The sequence below is a fragment of the Hyla sarda genome, chromosome 6 (genome assembly GCF_029499605.1).
Source record: "Hyla sarda isolate aHylSar1 chromosome 6, aHylSar1.hap1, whole genome shotgun sequence".
Taxonomy (NCBI): Eukaryota; Metazoa; Chordata; class Amphibia; order Anura; family Hylidae; genus Hyla; species Hyla sarda.
In genome coordinates, this window is record NC_079194.1 from 243,100,804 (window position 1) to 243,118,202 (window position 17,399).

The 17,399-nt window shown below is 46.7% G+C and overlaps 1 protein-coding gene across 1 annotated transcript in view; it reads right to left on the reverse strand.

Annotated features, from left to right (window-relative positions):
• Positions 1-14,135: 14,135 nt before the first annotated feature.
• The window catches only part of LOC130276875 (cathepsin D-like), a 37,550-nt gene continuing 34,286 nt past the window's right edge, over positions 14,136-17,399 (reverse strand). The window contains exons 8-9 of the mRNA XM_056526844.1: positions 16,704-16,802; positions 14,136-16,617 (exon numbers count right to left, since the gene is read on the reverse strand). Of these exons, the coding sequence (XP_056382819.1) occupies positions 16,456-16,617; positions 16,704-16,802 (261 nt within the window). The 3' untranslated portion in view covers positions 14,136-16,455. The remainder of the gene's footprint in view (positions 16,618-16,703; positions 16,803-17,399) is intronic.

A 17,399-nucleotide genomic window follows, 5' to 3' on the forward strand; every position in this document is an offset into this window, starting at 1 on the left:
GGCACAGTTAATAGATGCCAGCGTCAATGGGGTGAGTGGCGCCATAAAGGGTGATTGAATTAGATGGCCTCACCCTTTATTTATTTTTCCCCTTCTTTTTAGCCCCCTCATCCCCCGAAGATGACGAGAGGGCAGGACCACTCTTACATCTTTTTTTCGACTCTTATTGGTCCATAAGGTCCCCGTTTCCGTCCGGCCCCGGTCTAGCCCTGCCCTCCGAGGAAGGTGCCTCGACAGGACAGGGCCCAGTTCCCCCCAGAGGCTCTTTCTCCCGAGGCACCCCGCCCTCACCTTCCCCCTCCAAGGAGGGGGAGGAGATGGTATCGAGGACGAGGTACCGGTTTGACAGGTCAATCAGAGGGGGGGCAGTCAGGCTTCCGTTTTGGATCTGGCCCGCAGTACAAGGAACAGAGGGCTCTGACCTCTTTCTCCCTTTCCTTTTGCCCTTGTCTTTCTTTTTGGGCCTCTCCCCACTATCCTCATCCACACTTTCATAGTGGGAGGAATCGGAAGTGTCGGCCATATTGCCTTCCTCTCTGTGAAGTCTCCCGATCTCCTCATCTAGCACGTTCTCCTCCAGGGTTTCAGCAGTTACAGGGCCAGCTTCAGAAGCAGGGGCTGAAGCTACCACCGCCACCTGGGCACTCTCCAGCTCCCTACTCCTTCTACGATTTTCCTCCCGCCTTTGTTTGGCGGGGCCCTTTTTCCTCCTCACTAGCCCTGTTGCGCCCCCATCCCTGCCCGTACCCTCCCCAGCCGAGGCAACTTCACAGCTCTCCTCAGCCAGAGCGGCCGCTGCACGGGCGAAGGCGCTAGGACAACGGCTAAAAGGGTGCCCGAGGACACCACACAGGTGGCACCGGATCTGCCTATCACGTCCAAGGAAGGCGGCTGACGGAATGTGGGCAACCGTACTCCCTGAACGTTTGAGTTTGACGGAAAATGTCCAGGCCCCGGACCAGATCCCGTGCTCATCAAAGTTTTTCTTGGGCATGTCCGTCACATCCCCATACCGTCCGAGCCAGGTCATGATGTCATAACAAGAAAACGACTCGTTACGGCTCAAAACGGTCACTTTGACAGTTCTGACGGGAAATCGCCTTTACGGCGAAATCCCGCCAGCCGGGCTCGTTCTTCGCTACTTTGTAGTTTGACCAGAAGAGTTCAAGACCCTCTGGCCGAACGAAACTGACGTCAAACTCAGACAAACCATAGGGGTGAATCAGGGCAAAGATGTCACTCACCCTGAATTCCATCTGAAGGAGGAGCTCAACCACTTTAGCGCGAGGTGGACAATCATCCTCGCCCCTCCAAATCAGACGGACCACATTCCTACGGTTATTGTCCTGCCTGGGTGTCGTGAGGGACCAGACCACCTCCCCATTCTGCTCTCGGAAAGCCCCCAAACCGTGCCTCTCTATCCAGAAAGACAGATCGACCTCACCCCTTCGCTCTACCTGGATCGACCTGTCGCCCCTGCGTAGAGCCTCCAGGAGGCGCTGTTGCAAGTGGCCTCCAGAGCCAGATGGAGACGGGGACTCCCCTGAACCCCCGGCAGTGACATCGGCATAGCTCCTAGGAGCAGTCACTACCGGGGGGGGGGAGGGGCAGCCGGACCAGACACACACCTAGACCCAGAACCAGACCCAGAACCATTAATACCACCATTCACACCACTACGCTCATCATTTTTATTTCCTTTCATGCTAGACTTTCCATTCATGCCTCTACTACTACCACCAACATTCATTCCACTGACACTCCCACATACACTCCTCTCATCCACAACACTACTACACCCATCATTCTCACAACTTGCACTCATAGCATCCTCCCTAACAAATTCTGGGCTGGGCGCCAGGCTCGGCTGCATGGGCTCTGCCGCTGATCCTGGTGCCCGGACACTCCCCCCCCCCCCTCACAGAGGAGTGCCCCGCTGAACACACAGTACTCTGTGGACTGCCCGCTGAGCACATGGACCCACCGCTCTCTGCCACCGGCGCCCGGACACTCCCCCCTCACAGGGGAGTGCCCTGAAGCGTCGGCAATGCCCATGGCACGCGGGGAACCGCCTCCCGAGCACACGGCAGAAAAGCTTGCCTCGCCACTGCCCACCATGAGCCCATCCTGCCCCTCCCTACCGGCAGGATGGGTGGGCTTCACATCTATTGCGTCCACAGCCTTTCCTGACGCCATGCTGTATCCCCCATGCTGGCTCCGTTCCACCACAGAAACGGAGTCTGGCAGTCTGGGGGGCCCAGCAGCCTGAACCAGCTTTGCAGCTGGCCCAGACTGCTGGAAAGGAACAAACACATACTGCACAGATTCTTGTGTCTTTTGCTTTTTCCTCTTAACTGTCACATATTCACAGAGATCATCACCAAAGGTGAAATGCTGGAGGTGGGCTGGGGACTCCTGCATGACTATCGCCCTTAGCAATCCCCCAGCCTCACTCTCCACATCATCCTCCTCGCTCTCACTTGAAGGAAGAGCCACCTGGGCCGGTTCAATATAGCTGTCCTGGGTGGCCTGGGTGTCACAGGGAGCAGCCACAGGCACAGCGTCTTCTTCCACCTTCTCATCCTTTTCCTCATCACCACGATCCTCACTTTCTTCACCGCCACTACTCTCCCCATCATCCACCTCCACTTTACCTGGGGATTTTGTGGCGGCAAACCGGTCTTCATTAATCAGCTTTTACTGGAAACGACCGCTTCCCTCCAGGATCTCGTCTCTCCTCTCCTCCAGCTTCACAATCTCGCTTTTCAGCGCTGTGATCCTCTTTCTTAGCTCTGGCCTGTTCTTTTTGGACCCCGTGCTCACCAGATTCTGAGCTACACGTAGATCCTCCCTGGCCATCCTCAGCTTCTTACCGCACTGGTCATATTCCGCAAAGCGTGCGGCCATGCGGGAGCAGTATGTATCGCTCGTCTCCTTGGGCCCTCTCTCTGCCCAAATCTCCACTCTTTTCCTCCTCACCTTGCTTCCTCCAGATCTCTGGTTGGCACCCGTCGCCGTGGAAGCAGAGCCTGTATTGCTGCAGACTCTGCCAGATTTTCTTCCTCCGGCCGGAACAATGGCTGTTGCAGTTTTCTCTCCACCCCCCGCCAGCCTGGAAGAACGGGGAGTGGAGGCTCGAGACTTCCGGGGCTCCATGCAGGGGAGGCTCTCCCCAGGAGTCTGCCACCCTCCTGGGAAAAGCTGTTAGAACACCTGCCTCTATAGTCTTCTTGGAAGTCCTGGAGAGCTCAAACAGGGACACACCTGCACGCTTCTCACACTAAACAGCTGTGTTTCACAGGATGTGCCCTCTGCTGACACCTCTGTCCATGTCCGGAACTGTCCAGAGTAGAAGCAAACCCCCATAGCAAGCTTCTCCTGCTCTGTACAGTTCCTGGCATGGACAGAGGTGTCAGCAGAGAGCACTGTGGTCAGACAGAAAAGAACTTCATGTGGAGCATACAGCAGCTCATAGGAAGTTAAACAGATTTGTAAATTACTTCTAATACCAGTTGATTTGGAAACCAATGCAGCACCTGTGCATACTATTATCTCTCCTTGGCACAGTTTTCCAACTAGGGTGCCTCCAGCTGTAGCACAACTACAACTTCGGCTGTCTAGGCATGCTGGGAGTTGTAGTTTTGCAAAAGCGGGGAAACAACCTAGTTGGGAAACACTGCTCCATGATTACAGATTAGAAACAATCCATCTGATCTTGCGGTCACATCTTAGGCTCCCCTACACATTAGACATGTGTTGGTGGATTCCGGGAGCCTAATAACATTTAATGTTCAGAGAGAGAAAGCTCTGGCATATTGGATTTTATTTGTCTGATCCTATTGATCTCAGGGAGATAAGCCACCGCTAGAGTCTTTGCCCCCTCTCGTAATTTAAAACACATGAACACTCAGCAGATCATTACATTTATGGCAAATTTTACACTTTCTGAAGTCCCAGCTTCTACTGCCTATAAGGCCCGGTTTACATGGTGGAATTTGCCGGACAGAATTCTGCCAGGGATTCCGTGTGTGGAACTAGGACAGCGCAGACTGCATTGACGTTCCCATAGATGGCAATGAATTTCTGAGTGGATCCGTTTAGAAATGCAGCATAAAACAAGCGTTGATCAAAGGATTCTCTACACAGCCCGATCATTGTGATCGAAGGGCCACACAAATGATTGCTGGACTATCATTGTGTCCATTAACATAGTGTTAGCAGCACATCTGTTTACACAGGGAGCCGTGCTACCAACAAATGATTTAAAGCTTTTGCCCTATTACAGAACAAATAATGCTTATATATGCATTAGGTCATGCAGATGCTTACATGTCTTTTTTGTGTGTCTAGCTTCTGTATTTGGCTCACAAATCCCTCTGTTCACCATCACTGCTGTTCTGGGTCCCTTCATCCAGACACTGCGGGCTGCTCTGTAACCCCGCCTCTGTTTTCATGCTGCAGTCTGATAAGACCGGAGCGAGCACAGAGGAGTGCTAGCCCACGCTCACTTGTTGGACTTTGCCCATGCCTGTGCTTCGCTTAGACAAAGATGATGCTGCAGAGGGACAGGATCATGTTCTGGGTGGTATGGAGACCTATTTTTTTTTTTATAAAACCATTATTTCTATAAAAAGATCTTCTTTTAATAATGTATACTTAGAATGTTTTACCAATATGTATAACAATTTTTTTATTTTAACAGTTCCCATTTAATAAATCTGTCTGAGCAGTGACTGGGCCATACACAAACACAGGGATTTTTGTTGTATTCATATCAGGTCACTGGCATACAGCTTATTAACCCCTTAAGGATCAAGGGTTTTTCTGTTTTTTGCACTTTCTTTTTTTCCTCCTTACCTTTTAAAAATCATAACCCTTTCAATTTTGCACCTAAAAATCCATATGATTTTTAGGTGCAAAGCATATTTTTTGCGCCACCAATTCTACTTTGCAGTGACATGTCATTTTACAGAAAAAACTACGGCGAAACGAAAAAAAATCAACGCGCAACGAAATTGAAGAAAAAACGCCATTTTGTAACTTTTGGGGCCTTCCTTTTCTACGCAGTACATTTTTCGGTAGAAATTACACCTTATCTTAATCTGTATATCAAATACGGTTAAAATTATCCCCTACTTATAAAGGTTTGATTTTGTCGTACTTCTGTAAAAAAATCATAACTACATGCAAAAAAATGTATACGTTTAAAATTGTCATCTTCTGACCCCTATAACTTTTTTATTTTTCCACATATGGGGCGGTATGAGAGCTATTTTTTTGCGCCGTGATCTGAAGTTTTTAGCGGTACCATTTTTGTTTTGATCGGACTTTTTGATTGCTTTTTATTCATTATTTCATGATACAGAAAGCGACCAAAAATATGTTATTTTGGACTCTGGAATTTTTTTGCGCCTACGCCATTGACCGTGCGGTTTAATTAATGATATATTTTTATAGTTCGGACATTTACGCACGCGGCGATACCACATTTGTTAATATTTATTTTTATTTACATGGTGTTTTCTTTTAATGGGAAAAGGGGGGTGATTTGAACTTTTATTAAGGAAAGGGTTAAATCACATTTATTAACCTTTTTTTTTTGCAGTGTTATAGGTCCCATAGGGACCTATAAAACTGCACACACTGATTGCCAGCACTGTTCACTGCAAAGCCATAGCTTTGCAGTGATCAGGGTTATCGGCGGTCGATTGCTCAAGCCTGAATCTCAGGCTTGGAGCAATCGCCGAGGGGACACGCCGGAGGCAGGTAAGAGGACCTCCGCTCGTGTCCCAGCTGATCGGGACACCGCATTTTCACTGTGGTGGTCCCGATCAGCCTCGCCGGGAAGGTTTTACTTTTGGTTTAGACGCGGCATTCAACTTTGAACCCCGCTTCTAAAGAGTTGATAGTGTGCGGCACCGCGATCGCTGCTGCACGCTATTAGCCCCGGGTCCCGGCATCAGATACATGCTGGGACCGACCCGATATCGCGGGAGCCGGCCAAGGACATAAATATACGTTCTTGGTCGTTAAGGGAGCCCTCACTGCCACACCCCCTTGACAATTTACTCAGTCCACTTTTTTTTTTTAACAACTTGTAGGCAAGTCAAAAAGTCATAACAGAGCGATGCAGAAAAAAATGGCTACTTTTTAACCCCTTAACCCCTTAACGACGCAGGACGTATATTTACGTCCTGCGCCGGCTCCCGCGATATGAAGCGGGATCGCGCCGCGATCCCGCATCATATCGCGTCGGTCCCGGCGCTAATCAACGGCCGGGACCCGCGGCTAATACCACACATCGCCGATCGCGGCGATGTGCGGTATTAACCCTTTAGAAGCGGCGGTCAAAGCTGACCGCCGCTTCTAAAGTGAAAGTGAAAGTGACCCGGCTGCTCAGTCGGGCTGATCGGGACCGCCGCGGTGAAATCGCGGCGTCCCGAACAGCTGATCGGACACCGGGAGGGCTCTTACCTGCCTCCCCGGTGTCCGATCGACGAATGACTGCTCCGTGCCTGAGATCCAGACAGGAGCAGTCAAGCGCCGATAATGCTGATCACAGGCGTGTTAATGCACGCCAGTGATCAGCATTAGAGATCAGTGTGTGCAGTGTTATAGGTCCCTATGGGACCTATAACACTGCAAAAAAAATGTAAAAAAAAAGTGTTAATAAAGGTTATTTAAACCCTTCCCTAATAAAAGTTTGAATCACCCCCCTTTTCCCATAAAAAAAAATAAAACAGTGTAAAAAAAATAAACATATGTGGTATCGCCGCGTGCGTAAATGTCCGAACTATAAAAATATATCATTAATTAAGCCGTACGGTCAATGGCGTACGCGCAAAAAAATTCCAAAGTCCAAAAAAGCGTATTTTGGTCACTTTTTATATCATTAAAAAATGAATAAAAAGTGATCAAAAAGTCCGATCAAAACAAAAATCATACCGATAAAAACTTCAGATCACGGCGCAAAAAATGAGTCCTCATACCACCCCATACGTGGAAAAATAAAAAAGTTATAGGGGTCGGAAGATGACATTTTTAAACGTATAAATTTTCCTGCATGTAGTTATGATTTTTTCCAGAAGTGCGACAAAATCAAACCTATATAAGTAGGGTATCATTTTAACCGTATGGACCTACAGAATAAAGATAAGGTGTAATTTTTACCGAAATATGCACTGCGTAGAAACGAAAGCCCCCAAAAGTTACAAAATGGCGTTTTTTTTTTCGATTTTGTCGCACAATGATTTTTTTTTCCGTTTCGCCGTGCATTTTTGGGTAAAATGACTAATGTCACTGCAAAGTAGAATTGGCGACGCAAAAAATAAGCCATAATATGGATTTTTAGGTGGAAAATTGAAAGGGTTATGATTTTTAAAAGGTAAGGAGGAAAAAACGAAAGTGCAAAAACGGAAAAACCCTGAGTCCTTAAGGGGTTAAGGATCAAGGGCGTACAGGTACGCCCATGGGAATTCCAGTCCCTGCCACTCGCCGGGTGGGTACCGGACCAGGATGCTTGCTGAAATCATTTAGCAGGCATCCTGTGACCCCCCCCCGTCTGCATTTGCCACAGATCGACAGTGAATTCTGGTGATTCCGGTCATGTGTGACCCAATGCCCTGGAATTAGAAGGGGATCGTCAGTGTACTATACACCGCCAATCACCTCCTGTTGCCGGGGTGGGGGGGGGGGGGGGGGGGGGGGCTTTGTGCCAATCAGAGGAAGGGTTAATGTCCCCTTCTCTCAGCTCTGCCAGCCCACCGAGCTCAGTCAACAGGCAGAGCTTAGAGAAGGAGCAAGGGAACCCCCCCCCCCCCCCCCTCTGACCAGATCTGTGCCCCTCAGGGCAGAAGTGGCCTCCTGCCACCTTTAGTTCAGGGCGAGTGTGTGGAGGGACAGAGAAAAAAAAAAATCACCCTCCCCGACAGGTCCTCAAGGGTCCGCCGCATGACCCGGGCACTATTAGGGCTTCAGGGAGTCTAATTTGGCAACTTTTTTTGGGGGGGCCAAAGCTTTTTTTTTATAGAGCTTGCACCGAACACATACATACTTACCTGCACTGTCTCTTATCAATTTTAGTATATTCCCTCGAAGCAGGCGCGGTATGTTGTGGAACTCTACAAACTTTGCGACAGTACCTCGAGGTACACTTGCAAGTTTAGAGTATATGAGGGATGGGATTCCCGTATTGAACCCAGAATCCCGTATTGAACCCCCAGAATGTCCCCCCACACTGGGTGTTAGTGGGAAAATCGTTTGAGACCTTATGCACACATTGCAGGATAAAGGTTACCACATGTACGTGGATAACTTTTATACCAGCATCCCTCTGTTCACATCCCTTACCGCCAGATCCACGTCTGCTTGTGGGACCGTGCAGAAGAACCAGAGAGGCCTCCCTCTAAATTTTCTCCAGGCACCTATTCCCAAGGGTGAGTCCTGTGCCCTTACCCACGAAAACCTGTTGCTGGTCAGGTATAAGGATAAGAGGGATGTCCTTATACTCACCACTATTCATGGCAACGGCAGCTCGCCTGTCCCTGTGAGAGGTACCACACCGGTCCTCATGCCCAATTGTATTCTGGACTACAATCAGTATATTGGGGGAGTGTATCTCTCTGACCAAGTCCTCAAGCCATACAACGTCATGCGGAAAACACGGGTATGGTACAAAAAAGTTGTGGTCTACTTGGTACAGGTTGCCATGTACAACTCTTTTGTACTGTCCCAGTACGCTGGCAACACAGGGACATTCCTCCAGTTCCAAGAAAAAGTCCTATGGGCCCTGATCTTTGGCGACTGGGAAAGAGCAGGCCGGAGTTCCCAAGGAACTGGAGTAATAGGTGCCAGGATCATCCCAGGTGAGGTCCCCCAGAATGGAAAGAAGGGAAGATCGCAGAAAAAAAATGCAGTGTCTCACAAGAGGGGGATACAGAAGGACACCACCACTAAATGTGACACTTGCCCCGATCATCAGGGCCTCTGCACTAAAAACTGCTTCAGGGAGTATCACACTTGCATGCAGTACTAAATTTCCCCTTTTCATTTTAACTTCCCATAATTTGACCCCAAAATATACCAAGTCTAGTGTACATTCCAAATTTTAACCCCATAAACCACTAAATTGCCCCAAAAAAACTTTCATTAAAAAAAAAAAAAAACCTGATAAGACCTCTGGGGGTATTTTTTTTCTCCCAAAAATGGGTCATGGGTCACTGAGTCACTATCAACAGGGATTTTTTTATGTTGCCATAAATGCGCAGCGCTCTCTCTCCACCTGAGCACCGCATTTGAGGCAACAGGTTAGGGACGGCTACACACATCACATTCCCAGAATGATGATTCAGAGCATAGGGTTTGGGGCGGGCATACTTTTTTACTTTGGCTATGCTCTGGGTCATCATTCTGGGAACATAATTGGCATATCAGTACTAAAATTGCATTTTTCATCCCCCCCCTCCATAGTAGAATTTACCCCTTGTAAAAATTCAAAACTGTGTCTACAAGAACATGAGTGTAAAAGAGTGAAGATTTTGAATTTTCTCCTTCACTTTGCTATTCCTGTGAAATACCTAAAGGGTTAATACTTTCTGCATGTCATTTTGAATACTTTGAGGGGTGCAGTTTCTATAATGGGGTCATTTATGGGGTATTTCTAATATGAAGGCCCTTCAAATCCACTTCAAACTGAACTGGTCCATGAAAATTTCGGATTTTGAAAATGTTGTGAAAAATTGGAAAATTGCTGCTGAACTTTCAATCTTCTGATGTCTTCCAAAAGTAAAAACTTGTCAACTTTATGATACCAATATAAAAGTAGACATATTGTATATGTGAATAAATATATAATTTATTTGGGATGTCCATTTTCCATATAAGCAGAGAGTTTCAAAGTAAAAAAAAATTCAAGATTTTCAAATTTTTCATCAAATTTAGGAAATTTTCACCAAGAAATGATGCAAGTATCGACGAAAATTTACCACTAAAAATAGAATATGTCACGAAAAAATAATCTCTGAATCAGAATGAAAAGTAAAAAGCATCCCAGAGTTATTAATGCTTCAATGAGTTAGATGTGCAAAAAAATAAAAAATGCTCTGGTGTTTAAGGTGAAAATGGGCTTGGTCCTTAAGGGGTTAACTTAAAAAAAACCTGGCATAAATACTTGTTTTATTCTAAATCAGTTAAAAAAAATTAATCATAAGACCACTGTTAAAAATGTGTCTCAATTTTTTTTTCCAATGAAACTGAGATGCAATCCCACACACACACACACACACACTCTGAGGACAGGGGCGCTCTGTTCCGTTTTTGTAACCCTGGATAACGCCTTTAAATGGTGCTCACCTGGACTGTGTGATATTGTGTGTATGTATTAACCCCTTAAGGATGGACCCATCTTTTACCTTAATGACCAGGCTCTTTTTTTTTTTATTTGACTTGTGTCCCTTTAAAATGGTAATAACTTTAGAATGTTTTTTCTGAGCGAAGCGATTCTGATATCCTTTTTTGTGACATATGTAGAAATTATAAATATAAAATATTTATGTGAACCAGTCCTCAAAAGCACAGGGGAGAGAAGAAGGAAAAGACTAGTGGAGATGGGATCCAATAAATGGTCTTTATTATATAAAAAGGATATATATGACCAATCGCCTAGCAGGGCCCTTGCTAAAGGCGAATGGCATATACTGGGTAAAAAATAGATATAATAAAAAATACAGAATATAGTAGGATTAAAATGAAATAAATATGATGGGTAAGTAGCACCAAAGAAAATTCATTAATTAAATATCTGCTGCATATATCAGGAGAAAACGTTCTCAGTCCATATAATTCATAGGGATATTTCAATGAAAAATCCACAAGAAATGTCCAGAATGAAAAGTCACAATTAGTTTGGGTGTGTCCGGAGTAACGGTATATGGTAGTGAATGTAGCGACAATAGCTACAATAGGAAATTCATGGACAGGTAATGCAGACAATGTGGCAAACACTGTCAGCGATGAAGATGTCAAGTCTCGGTGCACAGCACCACTCACCCTCCTTTGGAGTCCTCAGGTCCGGGCACCTATAGCTACTGAAGAAAAGGCCCGCGGCCTTGAAACGCGTCTAGCCCATTATCTGCACCTTATCCATAAGTGTATATCACTTCAAATAGACTGTATCTGCCATATTCCAATTGCAACAGCTGGATGCCCGCGATTCCGGGACCACTGCTGCACGCGCGCTGTTAGCACCTTATTCATACGTGCAAACCGCACCACCTGTTACCTGCATCCTCTCACAGCCCCGGTCGGCAGAGTTACTCCTGGACATCATCCTCCCCAAGGCCGGACGCCTCCCGTGCCAGCCCAGGACACTCGGACCCCCGGAGATTCAGTCATTCACCCAGCATACCACCCAGGCGGGCATTGATATCCAGAGTGCCGGACTCAGCAGTGCCAGCCCGGACCTGAGGACTCCAAAGGAGGGTGAGTGGTGCTGTGCACCGAGACTTGACATCTTCATCGCTGACAGTGTTTGCCACATTGTCTGCATTACCTGTCCATGAATTTCCTATTGTAGCTATTGTCGCTACATTCACTACCATATATACCGTTACTCCGGACACACCCAAACTAATTGTGACTTTTCATTCTGGACATTTCTTGTGGATTTTTCATTGAAATATCCCTATGAATTATATGGACTGAGAACGTTTTCTCCTGATATATGCAGCAGATATTTAATTAATGAATTTTCTTTGGTGCTACTTACCCATCATATTTATTTCATTTTAATCCTACTATATTCTGTATTTTTTATTATATCTATTTTTTACCCAGTATATGCCATTCGCCTTTAGCAAGGGCCCTGCTAGGCGATTGGTCATATACCGTATTTATCGGTGTATAACACGCACTTTTTAGGCAAAAATTTTTAGCCTAAAGTCTATGTGCGTGTTATACGCCGATACCGCCCCAGGAAAGGCAGGTGGAAAGAGGCCGTCGCTGCCCGTTCTGTCCCCCTATCGGTACCGGCGCCCCACTGCCGGCGCCGATAGCCAGGGGGAGAGAAGGGGCAGCGGCACCCATTGCCGGCGCCGCTGCACCGTTGCCTCCCCCCATCCCCGGTGGCATAATTACCTGAGTCGGGTCCGCGCTGCTGCAGGTTTCCAGGCGTGCGTCCCCTTCGTCGTTGCTATGCGCTGCACGGCGCGGCGCATGACGTTGCATAGCAACGACGCAGGGGACGCACGCCGGAGGCCTGCAGCAGCGCGGACCCGACTCAGGTAATTATGCCACCGGGGATGGGGGGAGGCAACGGGGCAGCGGCGCCGGCAATGGGTGCCGCTGCCCCTTCTCTCCCCCTGGCTATCGGCGCCAGCAGTGGGGCGCCGGCACCGATAGTCAGGGGGACAGAACGGGCAGCGCCGCCGATAGCCAGGGGGAGAGAAGAGCCGGCAGCAGCGCTCTAGACCCCAGGAAAGGCAGGGGGAGAGAAGCGGGCAGCGACGGCCTCTCTCCTCCTGCCTTTCCTGGGGGTGTATCGGGGTATATACGCGCACACACGCACCCTCATTTTACCATGGATATTTGGGTAAAAAACATTTTTTACCCAAATATCCTTGGTAAAATGAGGGTGCGTGTTATAGGCCGGTGCGTGGTATACCCCGATAAATACGGTATATCCTTTTTATATAATAAAGACCATTTCTTGGATCCCATCTCCACGAGTCTTTTCCTTCTTCTCTCCCCTGTGCTTTTGAAGACTGGTTCACATAAATATTTTATATTTATAATTTCTACATATTACATTAGGCCTTTTGGGTGAAGGCAACACCTTTAACCTCAAGCACATTATTTCTTTTATCCTAAGTGAGCTGCACATATTTTACATTTCCTTTTTTGTGACATATTGTACTTTATGTAAGTAGTGCATTTTTGTTGACACATGCAGAAATTTGTGTGAAAAACTCCAAAATATTGTGAAAAACTGGAACATTTCTGGCATTAAAAAATTTTTTTTTTATGGTGGATGCTGTGCGGTAAAAGTGATGTTTTATCTATTCTGTGGGTCAGTACGATTATGGCGATACCCATTTTATATAGCTTTCTATGTTCTTTTTCTGCGCAAAATTCTCTTTCTGCCATTCATTTTCCAACAGCCGTAACCTTTTTATTTTTCGTCCGACGCCATTGAGTGAGGGCTTATATTTTGCAGGATGAGCTTTACTTTTCATTGGTATCATTTTTGTGCTACGTGCTACCTTTTAATCTTTTTTATTCTGCCATTTGTACCAAAATTGGTGAATTTTGCACTTTGTTGTTTTTTTTACGGGGTTCAGGGTGCGGGATAATTTACATTAGAGTTTTATAGTACACGTCATTACGGACGTGGCAATACCTATTATGTATACGATTTGTGTTTGATATTTTTTGGTGATACAGGGCTTTTATTGGGAAAGGGAATTTTTTTTTTTTCACTTCATACTTTTATTGAAGAACTTTTTATTAAATTTTTACAGGTTATACTATGCTGCAATACATTTGTACTGCAGCACAGTATGACTCGATCACTTGCGGCTGGATCTCACAGGCTTCCATAGCAGGCAGAGAGGAGGTCATGATCTGACCTCCTGCTGCCATAGCAACAAACGGCGACCCGCAATCGTATCGTGGCGCCGCCATTGGTGTACAGGAGGAGAGCGCTCCCCGTGTCAACACCATAGATGCTGTGATCAGGATTGATCACAGCATCTATGGGGTTAATGCTGCCGGGACCGGCACGATTGCGGCTCCGGCAGCGGGACTCCGGCTGTGATTGACAGCTGGGTTCCACCGCTGATCTCCTGCGCTACCCGCGGCAGCGCAGGAGATCGCTAGGACATATACATACAGTGCGCGAACATGTTGGATGCTGGAACGTATGCATACGTCCCATCGCGGGAAGGGGTTAAAGGCATTGAGTGATTTGAATGCTCGGAGTACGCTGGTGCTATATACCACACAGTAAATCAGTCATTCGAGTTACAGTTAGATGCCAATTAAATAAATTAGACCCGACGGTTCTGCATGGTTATTTACAGAGAGGATGTTGTGAGGAGAATGTTCTTTGCCAATAAGAATAATAATCATTAAGAACTAAGTAGTCACCACAAAGAAATATTTTATTCCTGAGATGTACAGTAGACAAACAAGTATTGACCAGAGTAAAGCATTCCATATTTATCAGCAATTTTTACAATTAATTTTGAACACAATGGCCCAGATTTATCAAACTGTGCCAATCGCAGCCAATCACAGTTCAGCCAACAAGCTGTGGTAAAGTGAAAGCGGAGCTGTGATTGGTTGCTGTGGAAAAAAAAATAAAAAATCACAAAATGTTTTCTGTTTTACACAGTTTGATAAATCTGGGCCAATAAGTTTAACAAAAAAATAATAATTATTCCATTTGTAAGAGGAAAAGGGTTAACTTGTTCTATATTATTACCGGTAAGCATTATACCAGAAGATCATTTATTTCTAACCTACTCAATTTTACATATCTTTTGATCCAAATACCCAGCAGTCCTTGAATGTTACCATATTACTTGGTAAATATTTTAGTGCAAGAAACTAAAAAAAAAAACTAAAAAATAAAAAATCATTCAAAACCATAGCAACAACCCGTATCTAACTTACAATTCTAAGTATTTCCCCCTGCTCGTAGTAGCCTGGCTCCTCTAGAACAGTATTTCCCAAGCAGGGTGCCTCCAGCTGTTGCAAAACTACAACTCCCAGCATGCCCGGACAGCCTTTGGCTGTCCGGGCATGCTGGGAGTTGTAGTTTTGCAACAGCTGGAGGCACCCTGCTTGGGAAACACTGCTTTAGAAGTACAGGAACTGGCTTCTATCAGAGCAAAGCCCTTAAAGGGGTACTCCGCCCCTGGCATCTTATCCCTTATCCCGCTGCTGGGGACCCCAGGGATCGCTGCTGCAGCACCCCGCCATCATTGCTGCACAGAGCGAGTTCGCTCTGTGCGTAATGACGGGCGATACAGGGGCGGAGCAGCGTGACGACATGGCTCCGCCCCTCATGACATCACGGCCCGTCCCCTTAATGCAAGTGTATGGCAGGGGGCGTGACGACCGCCACGCCCCCTTCCCATAGACTTGTATTGACGGGGCCGTGACGTCACGAGGGGCGGAGCCGTGACGTAACGATGCTCCGGCCCCTGTATTGCCCCTCATTACGTGCAGAGCGATCTCGCTCTGCGCAGTAATGATAGCGGGGTGCCGCAGCAGCGATCCCTGGGGTCCCCAGCAGCAGGACCCCGGCAATCTGACATCTTATCCCCTATCCTTTGGATACCCCTTTAACTCTTAACAGAACATTTGGTTAGGTTACCCCTGCTTTGTTCTGATCGGATGCGTTCCAGTTCTTTCCATAAAGCATAGTGTCTCCTGTATGTCTACAAGCAGCAGATTTTTCTCTTGCCGGTCTGTAGCAAAAGATGAGATGTTTATTTATTTATTATTTTTTTCCCCCCCTGAATACCCACACCGCAAATGGATGAGATTTGTAAAATCTAATCCACCTACCTGGTAGTGTAATTTCTATGGATTTTGCGCAAATTCACAGGTAAAATCTGTTGCTTATCCATCCTGTAAATGTACGCATCTAAAAGAATAGTAACATACACTAGATCAATGTTTCCCAACCAGGATGCCTCCAAAACTACAACTCCCAGCATGCCCGGGCAGCCAACGCATGCTGGGAGTCGTAGTTTTACAACAGCTGGAGGCGCCCTGGTTGGGAAACTCTGCACTAGATAATCCATGAAGAATACTAGATGTGGAACAGGAATACTACAGTCACATGCTGAACGGACTTGTTTTACAGCGCAGGTTTTGGAGATTTTCCATTGCATCTGTAGCCAAGACTGTGTACGTCTAAGAACTGCGGGGGAGATTTATCAAAACCTGTCCAGAGGAACGTTGCCGAGTTGCCCATAGCAACCAATCACTTCTTTAATTTTTTTTTAACCAGCCTCTGAAAAATGAATGCAGCGATCTGATTGGTTGCTATGGGCACCTCTGCTTTTCCTCTGGACAGGTTTTGATAAATCTCCCCAGCAATGTTCATCTCTATCTGGTGCAGCAGCGGTAGAATATCTAGACCAGTGTTTCCCAACCAAGATGCCTCCAGCTGTTGCAAAACTACAACTCCCAGCGTGCCCGGACAGCCAACGGCTGTCCGGGCGTGCTGGGAATTGTAGTTTTGCAACAGCTGGAGGCACCCTGGTTGGGAAACACTGGTCTAGACTATCCAGTTCAGGGAATAACAGAAAGTGTTGCATATTGCAGGTACAGATTGTGCATTTAAAAGCTGTGAATGAGCCTGAGGGGCAGCCAAGTTGGGCTGTGGAAGGGATCACACATGGGCACTGTAGGATTTAAAGGGGGGCTGTAGCAAAGTAGTTGAAGTTACTTTGCTTTTGCAAACCCAACACGATCATTTTTCCGATCAAAGACAGTGTAATATTGGCCAATAAACACATCTCCGATGATCCATAGTGGTCCGGCTGGAGGAGGAATGTCAAGGCCCATGAAGCCACTAAGGCAAATTGTACGGCCAAACTGAGTCATCTGAGGAAGAAAGCACCAATAATGTCAGGGCCTCATCTTACAGAGGTTTTTATATTAGAATACATACCAATACAGTATAAACCTACCTTCAGCACATACTGTTCTCCGGTCAGGCTATAGTCCACTCCTCCAAATCTGAATGTAACTACAGGCAGTGATGGGATTTTGTCACACAGCACCATGTACTACAAAAGACAGCACAGTTAGGACGGAGCAGTATGGGGGGGGTCTTCTAGGTTGTAGTAACTGTTTCTTAAAGAGTTACTGTCGTTAGAAACAACTAAGCATTTTGAAAATATACTTCTTTAAAAAAAAATGTGATTGCTACAGATGTGAAAAACAGGTTTAAAAAAATGGCCACTAGGGGTCTCTGTCTTTAATTTTGCAAACAAACCCAGAAAATTCAGCCTTTTTGGTCAAAAATCTCTGAGGGGAGGAGGGAGGTGTGGTTATCTCCATGCTGCTCCTCAGAGCACAGACAAGACCCAGACAGCCTGCAGTCTTTAAAGGGGTATTCCGGCCAAATACATCTGATCACATCTGACCCCCATCCTCCCCTTCGCTATCTCTGCCACGCCCCCCCCATTCATGTCTATGGGAGGGGGCGTGGAAACAGTCATGACCCCCCCCCCCCCCATGGACATGAACGGAGGGGGCATGGCGTGATGTCACAGCGGCGGGCCTCCCCACGATCAGAAATCTTATCCCCTATCCTTTGAATAAGATGGGGGATAAGATGTATCTGGCCGGAGTACCCCTTTAAGAAGAGAAGCATTCACATG